The following is a 27938-nucleotide window of genomic DNA, read 5'->3' as shown; positions in this document are numbered from 1 at the left end:
TGAACTTTGGAGGACAGATGATATATCTTACTCATGGCACTATCCTCAGTTCCCAGGACAGTGTCTGGCACACACAAGTACTCAATAACTACTTGATTGGATGAAGCTCAGAGCATTCAACATCTTATCCTAGAAGAGAACACAGTCAAAGTGCCTCATGTCTACCCCACCCACTCCCCCTTTTCTGGGTCACTCATCTGAAGAGCAGACAATCCTTGAGACCAGAATAATTCTCAGAATGTTGCCCTTCATTCACCTTTCAGAACCTTCTTTGACACTTAGACTATATACTCCAGAAAAGAATATTTTCTAGATACAAGTGTGGCCATTCTCCCCTAGCAGGTCCAAATTCCTAGCCAGCTCTTTCATTAAAAGGTTTCTAGCTTGGCCAAAACCCTTATTATTTTTCAAGGGATATCATCTCCCACCATGACTGAATCCCATACCTGGATACCTCTTGGGGAATTCCCTACCAAGGAAATATACCTGGAGATACAGTGAGGACAAGAGGGGCCCACTGGAGAGTGAGTGCACCTGTGGGAACCCAGTAATGTTTCTCTTGCTAATGCTGGCTCGTCCAACTCCCGCCCATGAACCCTAATGACTCAGCTTCCCTTAGTCACTGCCCAGCCCCTAGCACCACGTGACCACCCCAAATACAAAGCCCTGGGTAGCTGGGCGCAGGCAGCTTTTCCCAGAGCCCCACGTGTTCAAAGCATTACAACGAAGCCACACTGGTTACCCCATTAATCATGTCAACTTCAAGGGAACAGGATTAAAATACCATCTGGATAGACTCCAGTCACACAGTTAGCAAGGACTTGAGAACACCACAAAACACATGGTTACAGAGAAGCAAATGATGGGGAGACAGCTCTCAGCCACCAGCAAGAACCCCAAGGTGAAAAAGAAATAGTACTGCTCCAAAGAAAGACACGTGATTTCCCTTTAATTACCTTCGGATTTAGGACTAGGAGTAGATGCAGGAAACTGGTAGGTGGGAGTGTAAGGATTGTCCTCTGTAGCAGAGAAAAGCAGTGGGTTTTGAAACTATCCACCACCAAGTGGAGGAAGTGACAAATCTCCAATTGACTCTTTCAAATGACCGATTACCTATTTTAGTGTTATTAAATAAAGCACACGGCATCACACTTGAAAAGAGATTAATGAATTAGAAAGGATTTGGTTATTTTCATATGGCACATCATGCAAATGAGTGAAATAAAATTTCTGCCAACCAAAAACAACTATAAAAAACAAAATCTAAAAGCCAAATCTTATTCCTAAAATGGAACTATAAGAATTAATTTAAGGCTAGATACACCCTCTAAGTTCATGGTACCTTCAGAATTTTGCTGGATTTCAGGAAGTTCAGGGAATTTGTACGTAGGGAAATAAGGGTTTTCTTCAGGAGTGTCTAGGGAGAGGAGAGGGTTTGGGAGAGAGAATAGAGGAAGACACAAATGGAGAGAATGAACAAACAGAAATCCACACACAATTCAGGCTCCTTGAATTCTGAAACATACTAAGTTTCACCAGTGATGGAAGAAACTCAAACTGCTTTTAAAAATCCAGTCCTTTTGCCTGAATTACTGAGACACCTTTAAAGACACAACATCGCTTTTCTTCTTAGACAAAGAATATATACAGGCTCCAAAAAGGAAGAGGCATTCAGTACAAAACTTCAAACTTTCACTTTTTATAGGCAAAAAAAAAGAAAGAAATATGCTAATAAACAGTGTGTCAAGAAAACACTATCATCAAGTGATTTTTGTTTAAAAAATCAAAGCTTGTGCCATAGACTTTGGAATTGGGAAAAATAAGTGGATTCTTAATGTTTCAAACACCTCTCTGCCTACGGCAGGTAGTTTTGCTCAGAATCTGTAATTTAGGTTGAGTTAAAAGCTATAATATATGAGAAGACCAATGCTGCCTAAGGAGCAGAAATACATATTTTTCACATAGGCACCTGTGTCTCAGTATTCGGATCACCAAAGCTGGGTCTAAACGTGAAAGAGACACAGAGTGCTGGAGGAAATGGACGTTTGCTTCTACAAGTGACCGGTAGAATGGACATCATCTGAGAGCCAGCATGTAGCATCTCCAACATGACTGAGCTCATCCACCCCAAAAAAGAATGAATTTACTCCTGGCTCAGAAACACTAAGTACTGAGCATCTCAATATTTACAAAACAGTTTGAAGAGGGGCACCACCAGTTTCGTTCTGAACACTGCACGAGCTGGCATCCACAGTTAACCAGAGAGACCAATTATCTGCAGCACAGGCTGACCAGACCCTGACCAGAGGCTTTTCCTTTGCCTTCATGTGTCATCTGTGCCAGGCGGCCAGACTGGATTTGGCCACAGGGAAGGACAGGATGCTCTGCCCACCGTAGCAGTGGTACCCTTCCCATGGCACAGCTGCATCCCTGCCCAGCAGCTGACCGGCGGCATAGGAGGATGGGAGCTGTTTGGGAGCACTGACCTGGGGTTCTCCCACCATGCTGGGTCCCCTGCCGGCAGGCCCCTGATTAGGAAGCACTACTCCCCCAGCTTAAGCAGTTTTGTAGTGTCAGCTCTTGACTGTCTCTTGGGGCTACCTGCCAAGTGCTGGCTCCCAGCCGAAGAAGCTGATTTTTCATATTAACACCACCATACAGGTGCACCATGCATCCTACTTCACAAGGCAGAATCTGCCCTCATTCGGACCTTGCAGCTTCCCTCAGAGGGAGGCAAAGGGGTCAACGCACAGAGAGGGGTACACGATTTGTCCAAGATCACCTGAGTACTTGGGGAACTAAACCCAGATGAGAACATTTTTAACTCCCAGTTCATGCCTTCTCAGCTCGCTCTGCCTACAAGGCAGTCATGGGCTGACACTGGGAGGTTACCCTAAAGCCAGAAGCGGGTGGGAGTCAAAGCTGCTCACAGCCCAGGCAGGCAGATGCTGAAGAGCACAGGTAGGATGCTGAGCTCAGCCTGCTGCATCCCCAACATCTGAGAGGGAGGACCTGGGAGCTGCCCTCAGCTCCTCCCACACGTGAGGCAGGCGCATGAGTTCTCCTGCCCACTCTGTTCTGAAGGTGCAAGGCTGGGCTCAGGCAGGTCAGGGCCTAATGAGGTCAAGCCGCAGGGCCCAGTCTGCCAGCCAAGTGAGTTTAGGTCCTCACTGCAATAGTCAACATATGGGCACAGCAGTTTCTACAAATGAAAATCAGTACCTCTGTTTAGTTTGTGGATCTGTTTAAACATGGTCTTGTACCAGTCTTTTGATCGCTCGGTGTTCTGGAGAAAAACAAAGAGTAAAATAAAATGAGAATCTCAGCACATTTCAGAACTTCCGGGATTATAGAAGCAAAATGCAAAATGACGACGTCTCAAGTCAAAATGCACGTAAGTCTATACATCTTTGTGATCGCTCATTTAAACCTTTCTGGAGAAGTGTATTTAAGCCACCTGTACAGGGCCAGGTACAGAACGCGTACATCAAGACCTAATCCCTTTCAGCATCCAATGCTGGAGAATTTCCATCCTAACCACAAAGCTGGGCAGTTTGTTAAGATAAAAATAAAACAAGGAAAGAGACAGATAGGTGGTTAGATCAAATACTTTCACTTCCACTTAACAGATGAGAAAATGTGATAAAGAAAGTCAAAGCAATTGCCTGAGGTCACAGAGCAGGTGAGTTGGTCAGCGGGAAGGCTGCCCAACCAGAGGGTTAGAAGGAAGGGTCTGCTCAGTTGTGCAACTGGGGCAAGTCATTCTTCCTTAGTTCCCATTTGCTTATCTATAAAATGGGAATGATATTAGTATCTACCTTGTATGGTGAATCCTGCTTAAATGAAACAGTGCATTTGGAAGTGAAAGATGCAATCATTATTAGCAACAAGTCTTCCCACCACTTATTATTATTTCTTAGGAACACATAACATTTTTTTTTTTCTTGCAGCGGTGATAACATTTTTCCCCCCCTGTGGCGCATGGCATGTGGAATCTTTCGTTTCTCAACCAGGGATTGGACCTGTGTCCCCTGTACTGGAAGTAGTAAGTTTTAACCACTGGAACACCAGGGAAGTCCCATATAACAGTTCTTCTGAGGCTTAGTCCACTGCTGTTTCTATCAGCCTCCCCCAAAGGGACACAAAAACCTTTCCTTTGCTCAATGGAAATCACAGAGAAACACACCCCAGGCAGTGGTCTGGTCCTGGCACATGGAGAGGGATGGGATTCACCCCAATCCAGCTTCAAAAGTGAGGCATCCCTGGGAGCCCAGGGCCTGCAGGAGGCTGGTGGGTCTGCAGGGCGGGGAGGGTTGGGGCAGGGCTGCTAAGAGACCCACCCTGTCCGAGTCCCTGCAAGCTGAATGCACCCTGTGAGTCCCTGAAGAGTTTCCTACTTTCCTGGGATGATGAGGTTATCTCCCACCTCTCCACCAGGGGAACTTCTTCCTGAACGCGCTGCAGCAGGGACCCTAAGCCTCACACCCTGCCCAGAGTTCTCTAAGCTTGGACCACAGAATGATGATAAAGGAGACGGGGAAATAGGGCCCGCAACCTTCTCCTCTTGAACATGCATGTGCCTGCAGCCTCTCAACAAACAAACAGCCTTTCTGTTATTGCACAGAAACTGCTTTGCCATTGTTCCACCAGCTTCTCCCCACATTCATCTGACCACAAAAGCCTGTTCTCCTGGATTAAGTAACAGCTAACATATGCCTTGGGACAAGCTGTTGCCCAGCTCTTAGAGGCTCCACATGCCTCCGTGGGCTTGGAGAGGGGACAGTGGTGAGGATCCTTTCTGGGGTCTCTGCCACCCACAGAGGGAGTTCATGTGGACTCAGGGCTGTACACCTGTCACTGGCTTAGGGCAAAGCCTAGGAAGGATTTCCAGGTCCACACTCGTACCCGGAGTGGGATGCCCACTTCATCCATGCAAACATCGCTTAGGTCCTGAGCGCTCTTGGCCACCCGCCGGCTATCATCCTTCGCCTTCCTCTCAGCAGCCCTGCCAGGGGAGGTGGGTTTTTCCTGAGCTGGTGCCGAGTCCTGCTCTCCCGCTCTTCTTTCTGAGACAGGATCTAGAAAAGAAAAGCAACCATTAACTGAAGCTCTTGTGGTAGAGCCAAATTCCCCCCAAACAATCCAGCTGGGGGAGAGTGTGTTTGCCAATTTGCAACTGGAAGGAGCTGTGCTTTGAGCAGGGGTCAGCACACCAGGGCCCAGCCCCTGGCTTCTGTAAATAAAGTTTTATTAGAACACAGCCACAGCCTGCGCCAACACATTATTTATGGCTGCTTTGGAGCTACAACGGCAGATCCGAGTAGCTGCGACAGAAACCATATGGCCTGTGAAGCCTAACATGTTTACCATCTGGCTCCCTTTTTTTTTTTTAATTTATTCTTTATTTATTGAATGAAAGATTCTTTAAATTCTGCAGTGTTTTATAAATTTTTAAAGTTTCACACACATGATTTCATATAATCCCATAACTTTTTCCCCCTACCCTTAAATACTGCCCCCTCCCCACACTGGTAACCACTAGCTTATTCTCTACATCTGTTTGTTTTGTTTTTTTCACTAGTTTGTTGTATTTTTTAGAGTCCACATGTAAGTGATATTATCAGCATCTGCCTTTCTCTGACTTATTTCACTTAGCACAGTGCCGTCCAACTCCACGCATGTTACTGCAAATGGCAAATTTCACTTTTTATGGCTGAGTAGTATTCCACTGTATGCACACCACATCTTCTTCATCATCTGTTGATGGACACTCACACTGCTCCCATACCTTGGCAACTGTAAATAATGCTGCTATAAACACTGAGGTGCAAGTATCTTTTTGAATTGGTGTTTTTTTTTTTCTTCAGCCAAATACCCAAGAATCGAATTTTCTGGGTCATGGGGTAGATCTATTTTTTAGTTTTTCCAAGAAACCTCCATACCATTTTTCACGCATTTGACCCTTTTAAAAAATATGTAGACAGTGTGCTAAGTGCCCTACAGAGGTTTGTACCTGGTGCTCTAGAAATCCAGGTAGTTCTGATTCTTCTAGAAGTCAGGGAACAGGTAAATCCACAACAGGGTGGCCAAACACTACTTGAAAGTTCTTGCTTCACCTAGGGGAAGTCACTTAACTTTTCTGTTCCTCTATATCCCCAGATATGGGGATAACACTTCAACTGGCCAGCTCACATCCATGTGGTAAGGCCCTAATAAGATAGCGTATACCAAGTGCTCAGAAAACAGCAAACCACTAAAAGGACATTACGGTTTATTTAATTCAATTCAGGATCAGAAGTTACAGAGAGCTAATAGATTATAAACTTGGTGTATTCTGTTATTCCAAGGCATGTTATTTATCTACAGAGAGCATTTACTAAGTAAGCACCTGCCAGGGGCTATGTGTTCACATGTACTGTGGATGCTATGCATTCACATGTGCTGTGGACGTGGGGGTGCACCTTTCCTAGCCTGGCCTTCGAGGAGCTCATGGTCTAGTGGCAGAAAGAGCAGGACAGCCAGCAATGAGAACAGAGGCGACCAGGGCTGACAGAGGAGTCTGCACCCAGGTCAGCCAAGGAACTGCAGTTCAGGGCCACCTCTCAGAGGAGGGTCAGTCAGACACATGCAGGAGGGGAACAGTGCTCCCAGTAGAGGGAACAGCATAAGCAAATGCCAGGGGTCCCTGAACTCCTCTGAGCTTATCCTGTGCCAGGCAGTGTGTTAAGCTCTTCAAGTTCATAATCTCATCTCATCCTTCCAATAACCCTGTGTGGAAGAAACTACCATCATCCCTCCATATACAGGTAAGGGGAACCAAGCACAGAGAAGTCAAGTTGCCTTCCTGAAGTCACACAGCAGCACGTGATCACACTGGGATTTGGCCCCGTGTCCACCTGACTTCATCGGTCCTCTCTGAGCCACATCCTGTCTGATCTTGCTCAAAGAGGGGACCGAGGTTTTACACTTGAGAGACTGACCTGATCTCAACAGAGAAGTTGGGAAAGGGAAATGGGCTGGAGAAGGCAGGGAGATGGCTACCTCCACTCCTTCGACAGAGTAGAAATGCCATGGAGACCCTGAAGAAGTATGAGAGCAAAGCCCAGGAAGAGGTCCCAGAAGAGGGTGATCTTGGAGCCATCAGCACAAAAGTGATGGCCGAAGGCAAAGAGATGGATGAGTTCAGCAGAGGAGATAAGAGCAGAGTCAAGGGCCAACGTCACATACTGAGGAATGTCATGGCTACAGGATGAAAAGCAAAAAAAAAAGGTATCCCAGAAGCTTACAGGAGTCATTGGAGGGATAGGAGATGAAACCAGAGAGGAACAAGCAAGTGTCACCGAAACCAGAGAAGACAGAGTTCCAAGAAGTGGGATGTTAAATGCGTCAGAGGAAAAAAGAAAAAGAAAGCTGAGGAGGCAGCTTTACCTTAGGCAAAAAAAGAGTCACAGGATCACTCTGGAGCAAATTTCAGGAGGAGAGTGAGGGGAGATGCCAGGTGGCAGGGAAAGGGAGGAATCCGTGAGCAGGAAGTGGGCAGTAAGTAGGAGCATGGGAGGAAGGAGTGCGTCAGGATCTGCCCAATCGCCAAGGAGCTTCTGAAACAAATACTCATTCTGGGGCCACAGAGAAATTTCTAAATGCTCTGTGTGAAACAGCTCTGCGAGTGCTTCAGAAAACCCCATCACCTTTTAAAAATTTTTTTAAGATATAGGCATTTTCATTCATTAAAATGATTTCTCATAGCACTGATTTTTTAAAATTTTTATACAATTTTTAAAGGTTATCCTCCATTTACGTGTGCTGAGTCACTTCAGTTGTGTCCGTCCGACTCTTTGCAACCCTTGGACTATAACTCTCCAGGCTCATCTGTCCATGAGATTCTCTAGGCAAGAATACTGGAGTGGGTTGCCGTGCTCCCCCATTTATAGTTACTACAAAATATGGTGCAATCCCTCCTTGGAGCCTCTCTTACACCCAGCAGTTTGTATCTCCCACTTGCCCTCCTTCTCCCAGGTCACTATTAGTGGGTTCTCTGCTTCTCTGAGTGCTTCTTTCTTGTTTTATTCACTAGTTTGTTGTATCTCTGACATTATCACCTTATGCTTTAAAGGATGCTAAGATTAGACTGGTTTTATGGGATGAGTTCTCAGGCTCCCAGGAATTTCTAACAGGAGGTCTCAAGGAGTTGGCAGGAGGCCTGGGAGGGTGAGGGGATGTGAGGGTGGGTGGATGTTGCCTTACCAGAGTTCACCCTTAACATGGCTCTGCTGAACACTCTCCTCCCTCCTGGAAAAGCTTTGTCTAAGTGTGATCAGGCAACACAGATGAGGCTGATTTCAGGCTTAGAGACGCTCCCAGTCTACACCCTCATCTTTTCAGGGAAAGATCACAGATATGCCAATCTCAGCATTTCCAGACCCAGAGTGACTCTTTAAGAAATTGTTAGGGCAGGTAGCTCGAGCAACAATCACTTAATTGCAAAACTCAGGCTGACAGTCCATGGATTTGCTCCTAAGCTGCCAGCGTCCTTTTGATCTACAAAAATTAGCTCTGAATGATTTCATTTTAGAAGCCCGTGATCATGTGACTCATGATTGACTGGGTTTCAATACACAGAGGGCTGAACTGCAGCCTCTAAAGAAATGTTTCTTTATACAGGGGAAACCCAAGGTGGCACTTCACTGTACCACGCAGGTAACAGGGCCTCCCTCTGACATCTTATGGGTTACAGTGAAGTCTTGCTGCTATTTCTCACTAGGCAAACACATGACATCCTGGAGCACTTCCTTCTAGTTTATACTATGCTTTCAAAGGCAGGTCCTGGAAAGGGCCACTACATAAAGGATGCTGCTGACAACCTGGACAGGACATCTGTGTTTGTGAGAGGTGGAAAAGCATTCCTATTCTTCACACCCAAAGCTCTGTGATTGAGGAACACAGCCATACTTGCACTTTCCTCAGGGGAAGGGAGGGTGACTTCTCTGTACCCTATGCTGGCCCCTCCGTCCCAGCCTTTGTTTTCTGGTCTTTCTACCCACTGGGCAAGAGCTTCATGAGGCCAAATCCCAGGTCTCATTCCTGGATGAATCTCTTTGAACATGAAGCCCCTTAGAGGTTCAATACAAAATCTGTTATGAGAGGGAGGCTGGTGGTCCTTTCAGGGCCCATAACCACTGAGGCGAGGGGCAAAGCCCCACTCTCCTTACTCCAGAGCACCAGCCCCACCAGCCCTCTCTCCTGCAGGAGCTTCTGAACAAAACAGTGCTCTTTCTTTTTAAACAAAACTACTTTTAGTGAGTACCTACATCCTGTCCCACTCTATCAAACACGATTGGTGGATCTGTCCCAAAACTAGAGGATGGAAGTGCTGGGCTTATTTTAGAGCAGAGGAAGTGGCCTGAGTCTGCCAACATTAAAGAGAAGCCGTCACATTCACCAAGCACCTTCCAGGGTGCAAAGCACACGCCCCCCTCCTATCACACAGGAGCCCTTATTGTTGCTGTTCAGTCACTCAATTGTGTCTGAGTCTGCGACACTATGGACTATAGCTCAGCAGGCTCCTCTGTCCACAGAGTTCTCCAGGCAAGAATACTGGAGTGGCTGCCATTTCCTTCTTCAGGCGATCTTCCTGACCCAGAGATCAAACCCACGTCTCCTGAACTGGCAGGTGGATTCTCTACCACTGAGCCACCTGGGAAGCCCCACAGGATCCCTACAGTGCCTCTCTGAGGCAGGAGCAAGGATTACCACGCCTATTTCCCATATGAGAAAACTGGTTCAGAGAGGTAAAGTCACTTCCCCAGGGACAAACAGCTACTATAAAAGAAGGAAGAATGAAGACCAAACTCTGTGTCCCTAACTTGTGTTGAGGTGCCCTTTCAGACTCCCAAAGGCAGGAAGGTGCCCATAGGAGCTCCTTTTCAGAGCCACCCTATTCTCAGCCACCTGGGCTGGAGCCAGGGAATGAAGTGGGCTGGAGCAAGGCAGCTCCTGGAGGGGCCACAAAGGGCACCCGAGCTCAGCCACAGCTTGTCCCGACCCTGCGGCCAAGTCCCGATAAAGTGGAGAGGGTGTGAGAACCCTGTATCTTCTCCACTGGGCTCTCCACGAATCACAAGGACTGCAGTGGGAGGAAGGGACCCAGAAGTCATGGAGCAGCTGCTCAAGAAAACAGCACTTCTGTTATCCACCAGATCGGGGTCCTCAAGCCCTGAGTTCATGAGCATCTGCAAATCCACCACATGTCATGTGTTTGCATATGTGTGGTTTTTCCTTGAGACTGAATCTACTACCTTGTTTAGAGCCTCCAAATGAGTCTATGACCAAGGTTACAAGCCATGATCCCACACCATAAGCTGCTCCAGGGAAGCACAGTTCCCTGATATAGCCCCAGATCCTGGCTTGGTGCCTGACGCCAAGGCGCTTAATATAATAACAAGTGAACCAATGGAGGCACCAAATGACAACAGTAACTCATGTCTATCAAGCACTTACGAGCACCAGTGCTAAGCTGTTGACATGCAGAACCCAGGGGCACTACTGCTTTCGTATTCAGCAGATAAAAACTGATTTCATGGTTTAGATCATCAGGAACCTGCCTAAGGTCACACCATCAGTAAGTGGGATAACCAGGATTCCGGCTACACAAAGTCGGAAGGAAATCCCTAAAACATTCCCATTCCTGGGTTCCCTCCCCACCCCAACCTTGTCTCAATTCTGCACACTTATCAAAGAGTGAGCCCTGATACATGATTATACTTGCAGTCACTCCCTGCCACTGTTGACCCTTGAAGAAACTTGCAACTCTGGTGCAGTCAGTACAGAGGGCAACACTAGAGCCACCAGGGAGTTGGTGAGAAATGCAACTTCTCGTCTATACCCATGACACCCAATCTCTGGCCCAGGAATCCGGGATTTGGCCAGCTCTCCAGGAGGGTCTGATGCCCCCTCAAGTTCAAGAGACAGTGCTCTTCTGCCCTCTTCCAGGCACTGCTGGTCTGGAGGCTCTCCCCTAGGTCCATCATCCCAGGGTCACCTACTAGGGTTGCAAGCCAAAAAGAAGAGGACTTACCCACATTCCCCAGCCCCAAACCTGTCACATCCTAGAAGACAGACAGAAGCAATAGGAAGGTGCCTTCTTCAATGACACTGGCCAGGAGAACTCCATCTAAAGCACAATTCCTTGTTGCTTTTATTCAGAATAGAATGTTCTTACCCATCAAGGTACTTGTCACAGGCCCACTGGACACATGTACTAGTTTGTACCATTAGGGTACAGCTACCAATCTGCAAGTTCCAGGGAGGCGGCAACCATGCCTATTTTGATCATCCTTGCAGCCAGCAATAAGCTGAGTTCCCAACACATCAGAGAAGCTCGGAAGACTTCACTGACTGAACACATCAGGTGGTGGCCAGAAGATGGCTTTAGCAGGAACACGTGTTAATGTGTAAATAAATATTTCTCACCTACCTGAAAGGCTACTGAGTCGTTTCTGCTGTTCTGTGATAAAACAAAAAAATACACAGTGTAAGTGAGGTTTACACAAACACAGTAAGACCAAGAAGTCCTGGCACAATTCGTTAGGATCCCCTAATCTGTGTCTCACTCTCCTTGAGCTTAGATGCTAAACTGGTGTGTAGTCGAGCTGAATACAGGGGTATTAACGTGGCTCCATCATCTGGGTGTAGTGTCTGCTGTCTCTCTCCCCCCAGGACTCAGAGAACTGTCACTGTTTTCGAGTTGTTTACATCCTGTATTAAGCTGATCTGATCACTGAAGGAGAACCCTCAGTTCCCCTGGTCTCAAGCAGGACCTTATACATCCCAGTCTTGGTACCTCTGAGGAAATGGAATCATAACCATGGCAGCTACCATCTGAGAGCTTCTATACGCCAGACACTGTTTCCAGAGCTTTCACTGATGTTAAGGCTTTTAATTTTCACAATAACCCTGGCAGGTAGGTCAGCACTGGCTGAGAGACCTCAGTCAAGAGGCACAAACTACCCAAGATGACGCTGAAAATCAGAGCTGTGTCTAGAACCTGGGTCCCCCAGGTTTCTTTTTAACTCTCTAATCACCAGGCCCAGCTATTTCTTAACATCAGAGGTCCACTGATTTCCCATCCTCCAAGCACCCTCACAGAGGGGAAGCCAGCATCTCCTCTGGAGAGTTTGGTGTGTACGTGCTTCGGGATAAGCACAGAAATGACCTTCTACAGATGCTAAATATAAAGCAGCCACAGTATAAAAATAGAACACTTGCCAGCCCCTGGGTGCTGTCATCATCCCCCTTGGCTGCGTCCCCACCCTCCTTCCAGAACCAGCGTGGCAAGAAGTAAACAGAGCAGCAGGGGAGCTCGCGGCCGGTGGAAGCCGCCGTGTTCATGTCAGGCACATGGAGGAGGTTTGCACCGGCTGGACCAGAGCTCAGCAGGGCCCCAGCTCAGCTCTGCCGGCAACCTGTCAGATGGCACTGACCAATCATGTGATGCCTCAGCCTCAGTTTCCTTGTCTGTTAAAGTGCTCATTGAATCTATGGTTCCTGAATGCTGGTCTCCAAGCTGCAGGCAAGGCCTTCCCCAGCAATCAATTGACATCAACTTCAACTGACGAGGTGACATGGCGTCCTGCCTCTGAGGTGTGGGATAGCCTTTCTTTCCGAGGAGGAGATGTGTGCAATGCGGATCACAGCAGTTGCTTTTCAGGAGTGTTATTTAGGGCAAAGTTAGAAATGAGCAATCCTAGGGTGGTCCCCAGACTATTTCACGTGACCATGAGATCCAGAAATTTGGGACCACCAAGCTCCTGTCTGCCAATGTGGTCCATGGATATGTCTTGCAAGCTTGCTAAAATATGCAGAACCTCTCCCCAAACCCTCCCGGTCACACACCAAAGACGTTCTGAATCCAACTCCCAGCATTCTATGTGCACTGTGACCAAGAGCCTCCCAGGCACCCAGACCCTCTCTCGGTCCTGAGTTTTCCAGTTCAAAGTCTCCTCCCCAGACTGATGGTAAGCCATCTGCCCTCTGGCACGTGTGGGATGGGAAACTCCAGAGGGAGTGATGGGGGCTACGTGAGAGCCGAGCCAGAGGTGCAGCCAGGGAGGTGCAGCCAGGGTCGCTGTCACATTGTGCCCCTAGGCAGCCAGGGCAGGAACAAAGGGAACTTTTTCTACGATGACTACACCAGAATTCTAGAAGTGGAGCAGAGTTATCCTTCCCTCAGGAGACTTTGCAATAGTTAAACTGCTTTCATGGGTTCTGTTGATGAGGCAAAGCAGGGCTGCCAGGCTGGGTACATTCCAAAGCAAAGCCCAAAATGTCTGACCTAAAGCAAGCTTATGACTTGTGAGCCAAAGCCGGGCCCACTAGGGGCTTCCATTCTCCTTCACTCTTCCCACCTCCTTAAGGAGCATATGGTTTACTCTTTACGGGAAGTTATCTTTTAATTCCAAACAATGAAGTTATTTGAACCCTTTTCGGAAGGACGTGTGATTCAGGCTGCATGGTTCTGATGTTTAAGCCCCCAGGCAGGACATGGGACAAAAGAGAAAGGCAAGAACCAAAGGCATCTGAGTAAACAAGAAGATTCTATTTGTTCAGGGAAGAAACAAAAAGAACTGCAGGCACTACTGTGCCCAGAAACGTCTCACTAGGTGTCATCAGAAGCAGCTGGCATTACACTTGGCATTTCCCAAAAACCAAGTTGCCTTGGGAATAAATCCTGTCTTTAGAGAAAATGCCTTTCCTTCTGGGAACTAACTTGCTTGCTTCTTTTTGAGTGAGTTTTTTTTGTTTTTTGTTTAAAAAGATGAGTCATAAAGAAGTTCATAGAGAACCAAAATTTCACTTTGTCCTGCATAACGGACACTTTCTGGGCAGAAAAAGCTATTGCCAGTAAGGGGTATCCCACTGCTGGGAGGAGAATGGGCTCTTCTGTAGCTTAATGTGGGGGTTGGGACTCTCTATCCTTTGAAGGACACAGATTCATGGGTGGAAATTAATAGCGGAGCCCCCAAAAATGAAAAAACAGGATTACTAAAATAACTAAGATTTGAGTGGGAAGATTTTAAGTGAGAGAAAATGTTTCATTCATCTGCTTTTCAAGTTAGAGACAGGAAACAGAAGAACTCCATTTAATATGGAAAACAATTAAAAATAGACTCCAGTCGATTTTCATCCAAGTTAACACAGAGAGGGAGGGGCAGGGAGGAAAACTATGAAGTGGGTGAGCAGGGAGTCAAGGAAGATTCGGTACTGAGCTGAGCTCTGAATAAAATGATTAAACCTCCAATGTGTTTTGAAATTCAGACTCAAGAGCCCCTTTTACATTAGGAAACTGCTTTAAAACTTGACATTTTACACTGAAAAGGACTTTTGTAAAGGGAAAGTTTATTCCTGCACGGAATTTCAAAAATGAAAACTTTCAGGACTTCCTAGGTAACCAGTGGCTAGAATTCCGTGCTCCCAGTGCAGGGGGTCCAGGTGTGTTTCCTGGTCAGGGAAATAGATCCCAGCGTGCTGCAGCTAAGACCCAGTACAGCCAAATAACTAAACTTTTAAAAAAAGGAAAACTTGGGACTTAGAATCATCCTCTGAAATTTTAAAGCAGAAAGGTCGATATATACAATGATCACCTCAAAGCACTCTTGTTTCCCCTAAGGCACCCCTTCAGAGAAGGGGAAGAACCGACCAGAAGCAGTCAGAGAAACTCTGGAAAACAAACAGGAAAGCCCTCAGCAGCGCTGTCTGGGACCACATAGCTTAAGGGGCAAAGACCCACCCCAAGCCCAGGTCCCCAGAGGGCACTGCTGAGGGAGCGCCCACTGCAGTGACTTCTGGGGAATGGAGGCCATGAGTCACCAAGAGAAAGTTCAAAAGCTTCTGTTGCAGAGACACAAAAACAGTTTCTATTTTAGAAAATTTCCCATCCGGTAGGTTTTCTTTTATTTTTAATTTTGGTGTTCAAAATTTTGCTTTCTAGAAATTCCATGTCACAGAGCTTCAGGGTTTAGAATGGCACTTAAAAGAGAGATGACGGCACCAAGATTTTCCCAGCAAAGCTCTGACTAGAATTCCCATGACAGGAATTAAGGGGCAGACATTGTCCTTTCTGTCTTTTCTCTCTTTTTGGAGCTCCCACCTGAGGAAAACTGAATACCCAGGCTTTGGGACACACGTCACCTACTTATTCAGACACCTGGCCTCATCCCCATAGGGGGCCTCTGTCCGCTGCTGCGATCTACTTTGTGGGTCGTTGAAGTAAGTGAGCTGGGGCAGGTGGCCTTGGGGAAGAATGGGATTTGTGAACAATTCTGTGGAACAGCAGAATCCTTGCTCCAGACATCACAGGACAGCCAGGCTGATTCTGGCCAGCGGGGGGCAGGGTGCCCCTCGCAGACCCCTCACCTCGGTTGTGTTGCAAGAGCACAATAGTGGGATTGACGATCGTTGTGGACGGGTAGGCAGATGATGGCTTGCTAACTGATGCAAAGGTCTGGGAATCAGCTCCAGCGTGGGATGAAGAAACTTCATTTAATAGAGGACTCGAGTCCTGAAAAGGAAGCAATCATTGTCACCCAGTGCAACTACATGAAACCGAGAGATAAGGCTTTCTAAAAAGAAGAGATTTAAAGCTTTACAAGGACCTTAATTATAAAAAGAAATGTAACCAGTGAGACATGTTGATTCCAGTTAGAAGTTTAATGTGGAATGTTTATTCTTTTTGTTGGGATTAGTAAGGGGAGAGAAGGAAGGTGAATGTTACTCGAACTCTCAGCAACATCATTCATTATTTTCATCTGGTCAAAACTGTGGCTCAATCCGGTTACTGAAAAAGCAAATTCAAATCAAAGTAGCATAACATGCGAAACTCATGCAATCCACAATGCAATTTGAGAACGAGAGCTGGTTTAATTGGGGGAAAATCAGGAAAGTTTAGTACTTATGTAAAGAAACACTGAGACGCTGTGAGGACGAGAAGCCATCGATGTATTAATAAGAACAGGGAAGAGTTAAGTATTGGAGCTCTTGGAAAGCTGTTCTCATCTGTACCACTGAACAACCCTACCAGCACTCACTTCTAGGACATTATTTAGTCCTACTGTGGCATTTTTTCACTCCAATATTGAGTCACAAAGATCTCTGAAGACTTATGAAAATCCTGATTTTGAGAGTCTGAGGTGTCTGCCAGAAGTACCAATAAAATTATTACTACTAACATTACAATCTGCATAATGGGAACCATATCAGTCTTTTTAGAGACATGAAAATAAGATCTCAAAATGTAGTAAGGATATGTAGTTTCTTCTATCACTCCTATAAATTTTGCAAAGTTTCTATTTTGAAGCTTACAGACCCTAAAGCCAGAACAAAAGGTTTGAAGAACAAAACTGATAGTTACCTTCTAGAAAAAAGTGTAGCTCAAAGCAATCAGTATGCTCCACCAGAGACCAAGGACTCTATAAGCACCTGTGGGACAGGGGCCTCGCCTCCCTTCCTGAACTTCCACCTGCGCCTAGCACAGTGGCCTGCAGACCCCAGTGCTCAGTAAACGCCCCATGAATGACAGGAGACATCTACCAGCTACACCTTCTGTGGCAAGGGAACACGTGCCCATCAAATACAGGATATGCATGTCAGCACCCAGGACAGCTCCTGACACACAGTAGGGGCTTCCTTAAAAATACCGGCTTGGTCAGCCCACCTTTTCTGAAAGTGCTCTAACAGCTGTTAGTTATGAGTGGCAGCTCAATTTAGCGAATAAAACCTTTGCCCAAGACTCAGAAGACAAAATATGATCTTGGACAAAAGTGCTTCATCTCATTTCTTTCTTTTGCATAGTGGGAAAACAACCACACTTGTCCTCATTTACTTTCAAAGTGATGTAATAAAGACAAATGACATAGTGGTGTCAAAACTCTGCCACAATGCACCCAAAAAACACACAAAATATCAGGCATACAGCTCTTTAAAGTGTAAGTGCCTGGGTGGACCATGTGAACATTAAGCATCTCCTAGATTTTACTCTGGCATAAATCTTATTTCTGGAACATCACAAAAATGACTATTGACTAAAAGAACTTGGATCAATTAATATGAAATTTTCTTCCTTCTTACTCTTCAATCACTGCAAATGGAGCAGATATAAACCCATGGTTTGCCCACCATCCACAGGAGCTCCTGTTTCTCTTGATAATTCTCACTCGATGCAGGAGTCTGACCAGTTTCCTTTCTCACCTCTTACTCTGTACCCAAGGCCAAACCAGAAGTTATCAGGCCAAAGGAAGTCCACCTGGGAGTCTATAACAGGCTGACCAGACAAGTTTGAGATACTGAAGATACTGGCCCAACTAATCTTTCCTGGAACACCTGAAAAAAAACTCAATATGAAAATCTAGATCTAAGCAAATGACAAAGAGTAGAATCATCTTTGTCACTTCAGTCATGTCCCTCTCTTTGTGACCCTATGGATTGTAGCCCACTAGGTTCCTCTGTCCATGGGATTCCCCAGGCAAGAATACTGGAGTGGGTTGCCATGCCCTCCTGCAGGGCATCTTCCCAACCCAGGGATCAAACCCGCATCTCCTGTGTCTCTTATGTTACAGACAAATTCTTTTACTGCTGAGCCACCGGGGAAGCCCAAAGTGTAGAATACACAGCACTACTCATGATGATACCCTAATGCCATAAAAACAAGACTGGCTTTACATGCTGCTCCAAAGAAACATTCCCTGCCTGTACTTTCCAAAACAAGAGTGGCTTCTAAATTCATCTCTAAGTTGAGCTGGGGTGAGGAAAGTGCATCAGTGAATAATCCAGCACCTTTCTCCAACAGAGCTGAGGGGCAAGGTTCAAAGCTAGGATATCCAAGCCCCCGGGCCACATTTGGCCAGGTCCTCACCTAACCATTGGGTTTCCCTGGTGGCTCAGACGGTAAAGAATGCCTGCAATTTGGGAGACCCGGGTTTGATCCTTGGCTTGGGAAGATCCCCTGGAGAAGGGAATGACTACCCACTGCAGTATTTTTGCCTGGAAATTCCATAGATGGAGGAGCTCAGCAGGCTATAGTCCATAGCGTCGCAGAGTTGGACACGACTGAGGGACACATTTTCCATTTAACTGCATCACATTGTATCTAGAGGTCTGAGCAGAGGACCAAGCCCGGGATGTAGCCCTTCTCAGCTTTTTACCCGATAGCTCACTGTAATTTCTCTTACAAGCTGAAATACAAGTTTACTCCCTGCTCTTGGCATGACTGGCTAATGTTTAATGAGCCACTGGAGCCAGTTTTGTAGGCATACCTCTTTAAGGAACATTTAGTTACATTTAGTGGGCCAATTGCATGACCCACAAGGTCACTACACCTTAAAATGTGGGCCACAGATCATCAGCATCAGAATTCCCCCCGATGCCTATTACCAAGCCTCAGTCCTCAGCCCCTCCCCAGACCCACTCAATCAGAAACTCTAGGAGTATAACCTCAGAGGATCCCATGAGCACTATACTTGAGCACCCACATACCACTCAGATAAATCCTGTTCATGGTTGTGCCCACAGCATTTAGCAGAATACCTAGAACATGACCAGAACTCAATGATGAATGGTTAACTAGCCAGATACTGATTTTTGAGGGGCTCTGGCTCGTTTGCTAGGGCACACCCTCAGCACCAAAGCTGACATTTCCTGAGCACCTCTCTGTGCTGAGCCCTGAAAGAGAAGCTTCTCTGTACTTGGATCCACTGCACCCACAGCCCCAACAGATCCATGTGTCCCCGTTTTATGACTCACACTGAGGCTCTTCCAGTCTCTCGGTTCCCAGGGCTCCTGAGGAGAGAACAGACTGGGTCCTTTGACTCAGTCTTTCCTCTAAAGCTCTTGGCTTTCCCACTACGATGGGGACGCATCCCTCGCAGATCAGGACCTGAAGTGTCAGGACACTTACTTAACTTCCCATGACCACTGGAGCACTGTTTTGCCTCAAAATTCCCTGGTGGCCACTATGCAGGGGCCTCAACAACGTTCTTCCTTTTGAGGAAACAGTGCTAACACTTGTACCGGGGCTTGTCTCTCTATGTACTCAATTAAACTCCTTTTTTAAAACCCGGTCTCTGCCATTGCTGTATATAAAAGAAAGCCTGCGAGCTTGCAGAATCAACAAGAGTGAATCTCTGCCTCCCCTAGAATCTCCCTGCTCCCTGCTAGAGAAACGGTGAGCACCGTGCCTGCTGCTGGCTTTTCCACGCGATTCTGCAGCTCTCCTCAGCTCTCCATACTACATCTGCCCGGCCCCTCAAAGAGCACAGCTAGTCCAAGGAAAGGCCACGGAAGTGGTTTTCTCTGCAGGAAGATGTGCATTCCAAACAGGACAGAGAGGAAGAGTGTCTAGACAGACTGGTGAACAGCCACGGGGGCCCACGGAACACACAGGGGAGGCATGCTCTAGTGAAAAGCAAACACAGTCGGTCATCACACAACACAGGGCGGCCGGCGTCTCTCTCAGAACTTAGTACTTCAGTGAGAAAGGGGTTGGGGTTGGTTTGCTGGTTTTCTTAACTGCCGGGAGCAGACATTCAGGAAAGCTGGGAGAAAGGGGATCCCGCAAGGCTTACGGTACTTGAAACAGCTCCCGTGAGGTCAGGCTCCGAGACTCTGCGGAGGCCCTCGGGGACCGGAGGGACCAGCGGAGGCTGCGGTGAGAAGGACGGTGGAGTCTGGCTAGCTGGGGGGAGGGAGCCAGGGGCGCTGGCTGGCTGGCTGTGGTGGGACCGCCTCTGCAGATGAGGGGGAATGAAATCGTCTAGAGTCGGGAAGGTCAGAGGTGAGCCGGCAGGGGCAGCCGCCGGGACCGGGGGGCCGCGGGGCCCCAGAGATGCTGGAGGTCTGTCAGTGCCTTCGTGCCCTCTGTCGGTATTAACCCGGTAGAGAGGGACAACTATGACCTCAGGTGGGGCTGGGCTGGAGGAAGTGGCGTCCTGTGGGAAACAAGGGGGTCGTTACGTGAAGGGGAAGCGCGGGGAAAAAGGAATTCCATATTTAAACAGTTGAGAGTGGACATGCAGTGAGGCACTCTGAGAAATATTTAATCAGTGCCCTTTCCTCCAAGTACACGAGACAATCAGCGCTAGCCAGCTGGCCTCCTGACACTCTATGACACAGAGGGAACCCCATCCAACTTTACTTTCCATCCATCTATTTTTGAATCCTTTTAACACTTGAGAGAGAGAGAAAGAGAACAACAGGCAGGCAGGCTGTGTTTAACCCCCAAAAAGGCTTGCAGAGCCTGAAAGCTTGGAAGTGAAGACCATTTCTCCGGCATCTTGATACAAAATGTATAAAACATATAATATCTCACCATGTTATTAGTCTACGGATTCCACGCTTCAGCATACTTACATATTTACAGGAAAGAGGCAGGGAGATCGAGAGGACTGTGCTGAGATGTTTAGAGTGAAGAATTTGAGATCAAGCTGCAGCATTATTAACAAGGAGAGGGAGGGTAGGGTGGCCCAGAAAACAAAAAAGAGCTGCTCACATGAGTTTTGAGAAGAGACGGTGGAGAAGACACACACACATTCCTAATTTCTTGCCTTGGCTGGATAACACAGCTGCAAAAGGTAAGGTTCTTTTTTCTTCCGGTTTTCGGGATCAGAGGTAACCTGGGGGCCTAGCCCAGGTGCTCTCACTGCGTCTGGGAACGAAGGCCAAGGCCCCAGGGAAGGACTCTGGCCACAGCCAACGGCATCTTTATGGATGTCAAAGGATAGCTTGGGAGGGTTGGGAGGAGCAGCAGAGGGTGGCGTCCCTGTGCCGGCTATGCGGGAGACAATGGTGGGAGCCGGTGCCCGAGTGCCTGCAGCTTCAGTGCCTTTGGCTGGGTCACGTGCAACACCAGAGAGGTTTTCCAATGCCACCGGGCAAACGTTGCAGGATAAACAAGGTACATATAAGCTGCTGACCTTTTTATTCCCAACTGCCTCATGACGTGGGTTAGAGCTCACATTCTCTCTATCAACTGTCCTGGTGGCTGCACAGCGCTGCTGGGGTTGGGACCAAGTGCCAGGGAATGTGGAACCTGGAAGCGGGGGCCCAGGACATGGCACACCTCGGGGGGCTGATCCGGCTGCCAGGGGCAAAGAGATGGGCCGGGGCAGTGAGGGGCTCTGCTGGCTGAGGGTGCCAGGTGGGAGGTAAGGCTTTGGTGAGCTCAGGTAGAGTGAGTCCCTGGAGGGACTGCGGGTGCTGGGAGGCTGCCATGCAAAGCGGTCCTCTTTGAGGAAAGGAGGGCGTGGGGGAGAGAGGACCTTCGTAGTATTTTTGAGACACAGTAAAAAGAAAGAAAGAGGAGGGGAAACGGGAAGAAGGACGACCATTAGAAACAGCAACACAACATGATCTGAAGAAAAAACAATTCCTGACATGACTGTAAGCAAACCCTCAGCTTAGACTCCTCCTGGCTTGTTTATTTCTCCTCAGAATAAAGTCAAGAACCGGATCATACTCACCTGAAGAGGCAGGCTGACGCCCCTCTACATCACACGATGCTGAGCTCAGCCCAGGTGCTAAGTCAGTCTGACACTAGTTCTGGACTGACCTGCACCCCCTGAGACCTCCTGACCCAACAAGGGCGCCCGAAGGCTAAGCGCCAGTGGAAAGCCTAAGAGCTCCCAGCCTTCTCCCATATCCTTTCCTCAAAGACTTTCCACTCCATGCCTTTGGCTTCCAAGGTTTGAGTTCCCTCAAATTCTTGAGCGTGTTTCATTCTTTTCCCTTAGGAAATGTAGGACCGGAAGAATCATTCAGAGCTGTGTTCACCAGAGGCAAACATCTCAATTGAGTCCCTAAGATTCAGCACTCAATCCCACAGGCAAAATAAGTTAAAGCCTACCAAGAAGAGACTGCTAAGGACTTAGAATCCATGAGTGCTCTTGTCTCCTAGGAAACAATTTGATGGAACCACTTATTAGAAGGAAGATAGTCATGAGATTAAACGCATGTGGTCTCCTGTTTTTGATGCACCCAGGACAAAGGGGCCAGGCCATGAAGCAACTGACTAACCGGCTGGATTGGCATCTGACGGTGCCTGGTTTACCTGATTTCAGCTCATTCCCCATCCCCATCTGGCCACGAGGCACAGGCAATCCTAGAAAAGGGTGAACAGCCTCAGGCTCATGGTTTCTGCGCAAAGCTCTGGTTCCAGGCTCAGAGCTAGAAAACTGCAGCCCTCACCTCATTTCCTCTCCCTCAACACAGCCCCTAGCTCCTCCTTGGGGCTCAGTGGGGCAGAAGGTCGGAGAAAGGGATAAATCTCCAGATGATCATCATGTCAAGGACAGACATCTATGAACCTGTGGTTCAACTGGCATTTAGGCCATAAGGAAAGTTTATTTCCTGGATGTGTGTCCCTGCAAAATTCATAAATTGATTCCCAAACCCCAAGGGATGACATTTGGAGGTGGGGCCTGTGGGTGGTAATGAGGGCTAGATGATGTCATGAGGGTGAGACCCCATGATGGGACTGGCATCCTTATAAGATGAGCCAGAGAGACCAGAGCCCTCTCTTTCTATCAGGGAGAAGGTGGCCGTCTGCACTTCAGGAAGAGAGCCCTAACCAGAAACCTAATGGACAAGCACCTTGATCTCGGACTTCCCAGCCTCCAGACGTGACAAATAAATGTCTGCTGATCGAATCACCTGTCTTTGTTACTTTCTTACAGCTACTTAAGACACCCAGACTTTCTCCACTGGCCCCTGTCTTTAAAGATCACCCACTATGAGAAGAAAACCAGAACCTTCCACTAAACTGCACAGGTGAGGCACAGTTTGGATGGTAAATGGATTATAACCCTAAACTGGAAGGGTGTAAGGGTGTGGTCTATTTGGGGGTTATTTTGTATTTCCTTTTTATTTTTTTGCAGAGTGCAGGCAGCAAGGGGAACGGATGTTAGTGAGGGTGAGTAAGTGAAATAAAGTATGGGTCTGGACTATACTATCAACCGAGATAGTTTACTGTAAACGATCTACCCCTTCAGTTAACTAGGTTAACTTGATGCCTATCCTTTCCACAGGGAGCCCAGGACAGTGCCCGCCGAATGTGGCCATATATCCACCAGTCAAAAATACAAAATGTATCTTCAGCCACAGCCAGGAGCAGAACCTTCCAGGTGTACACTCTCTTGGTGAACTTAGGCTGGAAGTCGGGGTGTGCTATTGGACTAAAACAATGCTCTCTAGAAACAAAACACTTGAGCGAGCATGTGCCGAGGCGAGCTGATGGTGGTGGTCAGGGAGGTCAGTAGAAGGCAATTTTGAGTGAGGTTCAGAATTATTTTGAGCTGCAGTGTCCCCCATGTGATTCCTTCTGGTCCAAAGATAGCATTTGGTTTCAGTGAGTTTTTAACTTAATGTGGCTGTGGCCATATAAGGGGCCAGGGCTGAATTACATCAGGCCTGAAGCTTCCCAGGGCCCTGACCCTGTGGAGAGGACGCTTCCCCAGAGTGCTGACAAACACGCTTGGAGCCAAGGCCCTCCTGTCCTGGGGCTCCTTTTAGCTCCGAGAAGGAGGAGGGTAGACACAGTCGCTTTACATGGAAGGAACTACTTTCTCCTTTATTGTAAACATGGTGGGAACCACCTAGGCAGTTGGCACTTCTCCCCAGGTATCTACTAATGAAATTCCATTTATCTTTTTAGAAGATGGGACGGTGAAAAACACAAGGCTGCTTGAAGAATCTGCCATGATCCTAGTGTAGTTTCAGAAACTACAGTCCCTGCTCCACTGGGGCCCACTACAGTGATGCTGTCAGAGATGGGAAAGCCCTGGTTGCCAGTCCCCGGGGGTAAGGCGAGCAGGGCAGTGGGAGGAAAGGCAGAGGTGGGAGCAGCAGGACACGGGATTCCCCTCTGGCCCATGAGTCCCTGGACTCCTCCTTAGGAGGAGATGCTAGGCCTGCGGGGGTCTGGGAGCTGTCTTCGTCTGAAACCAAGCCAGGGCAGTCAGCAGCCCAACTACCCAAGCTCCATCTAAATCAGCATATTCTATTAGCTCCGGCCATGGCTATGGAAACAAGAAGTCATTTTTGCATTCAAAAAACAAATCTATGACCTAAAGACTCTTGAAAGCTGGATGGTCAACTTTACACTGAACATACAGAAAACCTCTTATCTCAGCAACCTGCCAGGTATCGTTTCAGACACCCCAGTACAAAGAAACTTCTCAGAGAGTAAGAGATGAGAAGATGCATACACAATCCGTAGGCGCTGTTACAGAATGGGCATCCTTGCTATGAGGTTCACCCTCACAAACTCCCTGAGGGCAATGTTTCACACAGTGATCTGAATTCAACAAATGCGCAACAAAGTTGCCATCAGTAAGTGTATTTAAAGGGGATTTTTGTTCACTTGACATGCTCTTAAAGTCCTCTCTTTAGAAGAACCCTTTTAGAAGCCAAAAGGACTTAGTGAGCTACCCTTCGGGCTAAGTCACTGATAGTGGAAGAGGCTGTGCTTCTACATGTGCCCGGGGTTAATTAGCACTATCTCCTACCCCGGGTACAGAGCCAACTGCATCCAACCTGGAGAGTGCTGAGAAGGAACTGTGCCCGCCACCAGCAGCAGACTTAGATGCTGGGAAAGGGCTTAGAAATGATGGCACATCATTTACTGGACAAGGGACCTCCCACCTCCCGAGTCTAATGAGGCCTTCAGGAGGCCAGGCCCATTGCAGCTCCTGGCTCTCATCAGTGGCCCTGCACCAGGGGTGGGGGCATAGGGGGCACTCTGATCAGGGAGCAGGGTTGCACACAATTCAGCAACCTCCTTTAAGCCTGCAGAGACGGGGTTCTGCAGAGGGGAGGGAAGGCATCATCTCCGACTCAATTTCATTCCAGGGACAAGCACGATTTTATGTCCCCACGAGCAGAACCCAGAGAATCACTGGAAAAAGCAGGGTGGGAAGTAGGAAGGCATGTGGATTCCCTGGGTTCCTAGGGAGTTCTGGGAGCACATGCACAGAAGGCAGGCGTGGGGAGGCGGACTGCGTAAGGAACACATTTCTGCTGTTTTTGAGCAGCACAGCTCTTTTTAAAAGAATGGATTGCTCCGTTTGATGGCTGTTACTCCGCTATGTAAAAACACTCTTTACGGATTGCCTGAATTACAACAGGGTCTATTCCTTTCGTCAAGCTGGCAAAGTAGCAACAGGGAGGGGAAGAAAGAAAGATCAGGAAAACAACTTGGGAGAAAAACTTCAGCAAAATTATCCCTCCTCCCACGTGTACCATGTGGGGGGATTTTCTTTTGTAAGGTAGTGCTAGGCAGTTTAAAGCCATCTGAACTTCCGTCTGCTGCTTCTAGGTTGCGAGATTAAGTGCTGGCCGCAGCTCCCTAATCTAAAAGCCGTAAGGACAGAGCTGCTGGAACTCTCACAGTTCCAACTCTAGCAAAGTAATGGACTAAACACAAGAGCGAACTCTCTTTTTGAATATTATACTCAGACCTTTTTTCTGGCTTGGATTTCCCTCTTTCAGATCATTTCCACACACGTTTCAAACCTAGGAAACACTGGGCTGATATTTCTGATGCTCGGTATAGACCAGTGTCACCCCATGCTTCTGTTTTCCTTGACCCCAACTCTTGTCTAACTCTGCTCCCCCTGGGGCTTTCCCAGAGTTGACCAAAAGTGCGACTCAAAACTCAGTCCATCATCCAGCTGAGTGAGCAGGCAGGCACAAGTGTAAGCTATCCGGCTCAAGAGTGGTCCCCACCCCGCCCTTGGGCACACGCCTACCTGGGGCTTGCTGGAGGGAAGGCTGGGATGCACACTTCGGTAGCCCTTGGCAGCGAGTGAAGAGGGCTGGGCATTTCCATTGGCATCGGCATTGGAAGAAAGCCTCCACTCATCTGAGGGATGAGAAAAAAAAAAGAACCCTTCACTCTCAGGAACATTCCTTGGGTCCCTCTGATTGAAGGGTTCCCGGTGGAATGCAGGGATAGAACAGATACAAGAGAAACCATACCTGCTGAGGAATTCTCTGACTCCAGAACTACGTGTGGCGCAGAAAGGAGGCAAACAGGCAGAAAAGAGGGAAAACAGAAATGGTTACGTTTGCAAGGAAAAAGCACGCCGTGCTCAGAAAGACGAAAATCCAGCGCCCCATTGCCTGACACAAAATGCCCTCAGTCACGATGGCCTAATTACCATAGGAACCCACTCTAAACCATGATGTGCTCACAGGCTCTGACCTTTGAAAACACAAGGCTCACATTCACAGTAATGAAGAAACAATTGTTCTTGACATTCTTACTTTACAGACAAAAAGGCCACAGAACTCTCCTGTCCAGTCCTGACTCGCTGACTTGAGCTCCCCTGTTTTTAAGCCTGATGTGGGCTCAGAATGACCTCCCCTCATTAGCAGGCTGGGCTCATGAACAGACCCAGAGAGGTCTGTTCATGAGCCCATAAGCACTTTTTCCACGGCTGCTGGCGCTATGGGACTGGGAGAACATGATTTAAGCCCAGAGGGATCTGCTGTGATAAGGGCTTTTCTCTCCCTGCCTGCCTTTTTTCTTTCCATTAAACGAACCCCATAAACATTTCAAAATCTCGTCATCCTGAGTTTTCATCAGACTACAAGGCACTCCTGTCTCCCGTCAGCCAGCTACCAACCTGCCCTCCATCTATCGCCCGGCACAGCTCGGAGACCCTAAGTCTCTTCTAACCTGACCCACTTAACACCACAAGGCTGGAGAGCACAGTGGTTCCAAGCTTGGCTGGGAAGGCAACTGGACCTCAATTCAAATTCTGGCTCCTCTGCCTATAGGTTCTATGGCCCTGAGCAAGTTAAAAGCCTCAGTTTTCCCACCTGAAAAATGGGGATAATGATATATTGTGCTGTTTTAAGAATTAAATGATATAAGCACGAGAAGTGCTTAGCACAGTGCCTGGCAGAGCTCAGCAATGTGTGTTATTTATCTCCATCTTCTGCATCATCTCTTGCGTCTATTCTCTATCTTCTATGTAGCCCAGGGGTCAGCAAACCTTTTCTATCAATGGTCAGTTAGCAAATACTTTGATGTGGCTTTGATGGCCACATGGGCTCAGTCACAACTATTCAACTCTGCTGCTGTAGTACAAAAGCAGCCACAGATAATATCAAGTGAATGCGGTGGCTGTGTTCCAATAAACCTTCATTTATGGAAGCTGGAATTTGAATTTCATATAATTTTCACATAGCACATTCTTTGATTTTTCTTTAACCCCTAAAAATATAAAAACCCAGATGCAAGGAAAAAACATCCTTATGCTTTCTGTCCAATTGTGGCAGCCTGGTTTGAATAGGGAATTTTTTTTTTTTTTGCAACTCAGAAGTAACCCTGTGAACAGTAAACAAAAGCCTGCTTGACTCCAAAGAAGAATTTGAGTTTACAAATATTGGAAAATTACTTCCCGATACCCTTGCCTTCTGATTGATTCCACTTTTAAAATCACAAGAGTTCAGTCTAATTAAAGGCAAGCCAAAAAATAAAAATACACACACACACACACACACACACACACACCCCTTTCCAGGTTTACCAGCTGTACAAAAACCAGCATAGGCCAGATTAGGCCCAACCACCAGTTTGCCAACCCCTCATGGACTCAATCCCTCAGGCTCCTCCCCCTGGCTGCCACCTCTTATCTCATCCCATATAAAGAGGGAAATAATACACAGCAGCTCTCACAGCCCACGACCCCACTTCAACATGGGTCCCTCAGGGATTAGAGATGTGTCTTCTGGATGTCTAGCTGAGATTTTAAAAAGCTGTTGATTGAACACCTTTCTAAGTGTCCAATGCTGTTGGCCACTTTTACACATATTTAGTATTTAATTCAGTGTACATAAGTCTGTGAGGTAGGTATCCACTCTACTTCATGGATAAAGAAACAGAGAAG

The 27938-nt window shown here is 47.5% G+C and overlaps 1 protein-coding gene and 1 long non-coding RNA gene across 51 annotated transcripts in view; one reads left to right on the top strand and one right to left on the bottom strand.

Annotated features, from left to right (window-relative positions):
• The window catches only part of SORBS1 (sorbin and SH3 domain containing 1), a 234403-nt gene that overhangs the window by 72664 nt on the left and 133801 nt on the right, over positions 1–27938 (bottom strand). For 11 of the 50 annotated variants that reach the window (XM_070363623.1, XM_070363628.1, XM_070363639.1 and 8 more), the window contains 10 exons: positions 26020–26046; positions 25791–25903; positions 20592–21305; positions 19614–19976; positions 15412–15556; positions 11474–11503; positions 4906–5078; positions 3223–3286; positions 1343–1417; positions 957–1019 (listed from right to left, as the gene is read on the bottom strand). In XM_070363623.1, the coding sequence (XP_070219724.1) occupies positions 957–1019; positions 1343–1417; positions 3223–3286; positions 4906–5078; positions 11474–11503; positions 15412–15556; positions 19614–19976; positions 20592–21305; positions 25791–25903; positions 26020–26046 (1767 nt within the window). The remainder of the gene's footprint in view (positions 1–956; positions 1020–1342; positions 1418–3222; positions 3287–4905; positions 5079–11473; positions 11504–15411; positions 15557–19613; positions 19977–20591; positions 21306–25790; positions 25904–26019; positions 26047–27938) is intronic. The other 39 variants (XM_070363662.1, XM_070363664.1, XM_070363666.1 and 36 more) reach the window with 15 other exon arrangements.
• LOC138985817 (uncharacterized) lies at positions 20235–26943 on the top strand. The gene is made up of 4 exons (XR_011462777.1): positions 20235–20618; positions 22719–22812; positions 22920–22954; positions 23070–26943. It is a non-coding gene; the product is annotated as an uncharacterized lncRNA (long non-coding RNA).

The sequence above is a fragment of the Bos mutus genome, chromosome 26 (genome assembly GCF_027580195.1).
Source record: "Bos mutus isolate GX-2022 chromosome 26, NWIPB_WYAK_1.1, whole genome shotgun sequence".
Taxonomy (NCBI): domain Eukaryota; kingdom Metazoa; phylum Chordata; class Mammalia; order Artiodactyla; family Bovidae; genus Bos; species Bos mutus.
Note: the sequence above shows the minus strand (reverse complement) of the source record. Positions and strands in the feature narration are given on the sequence as shown.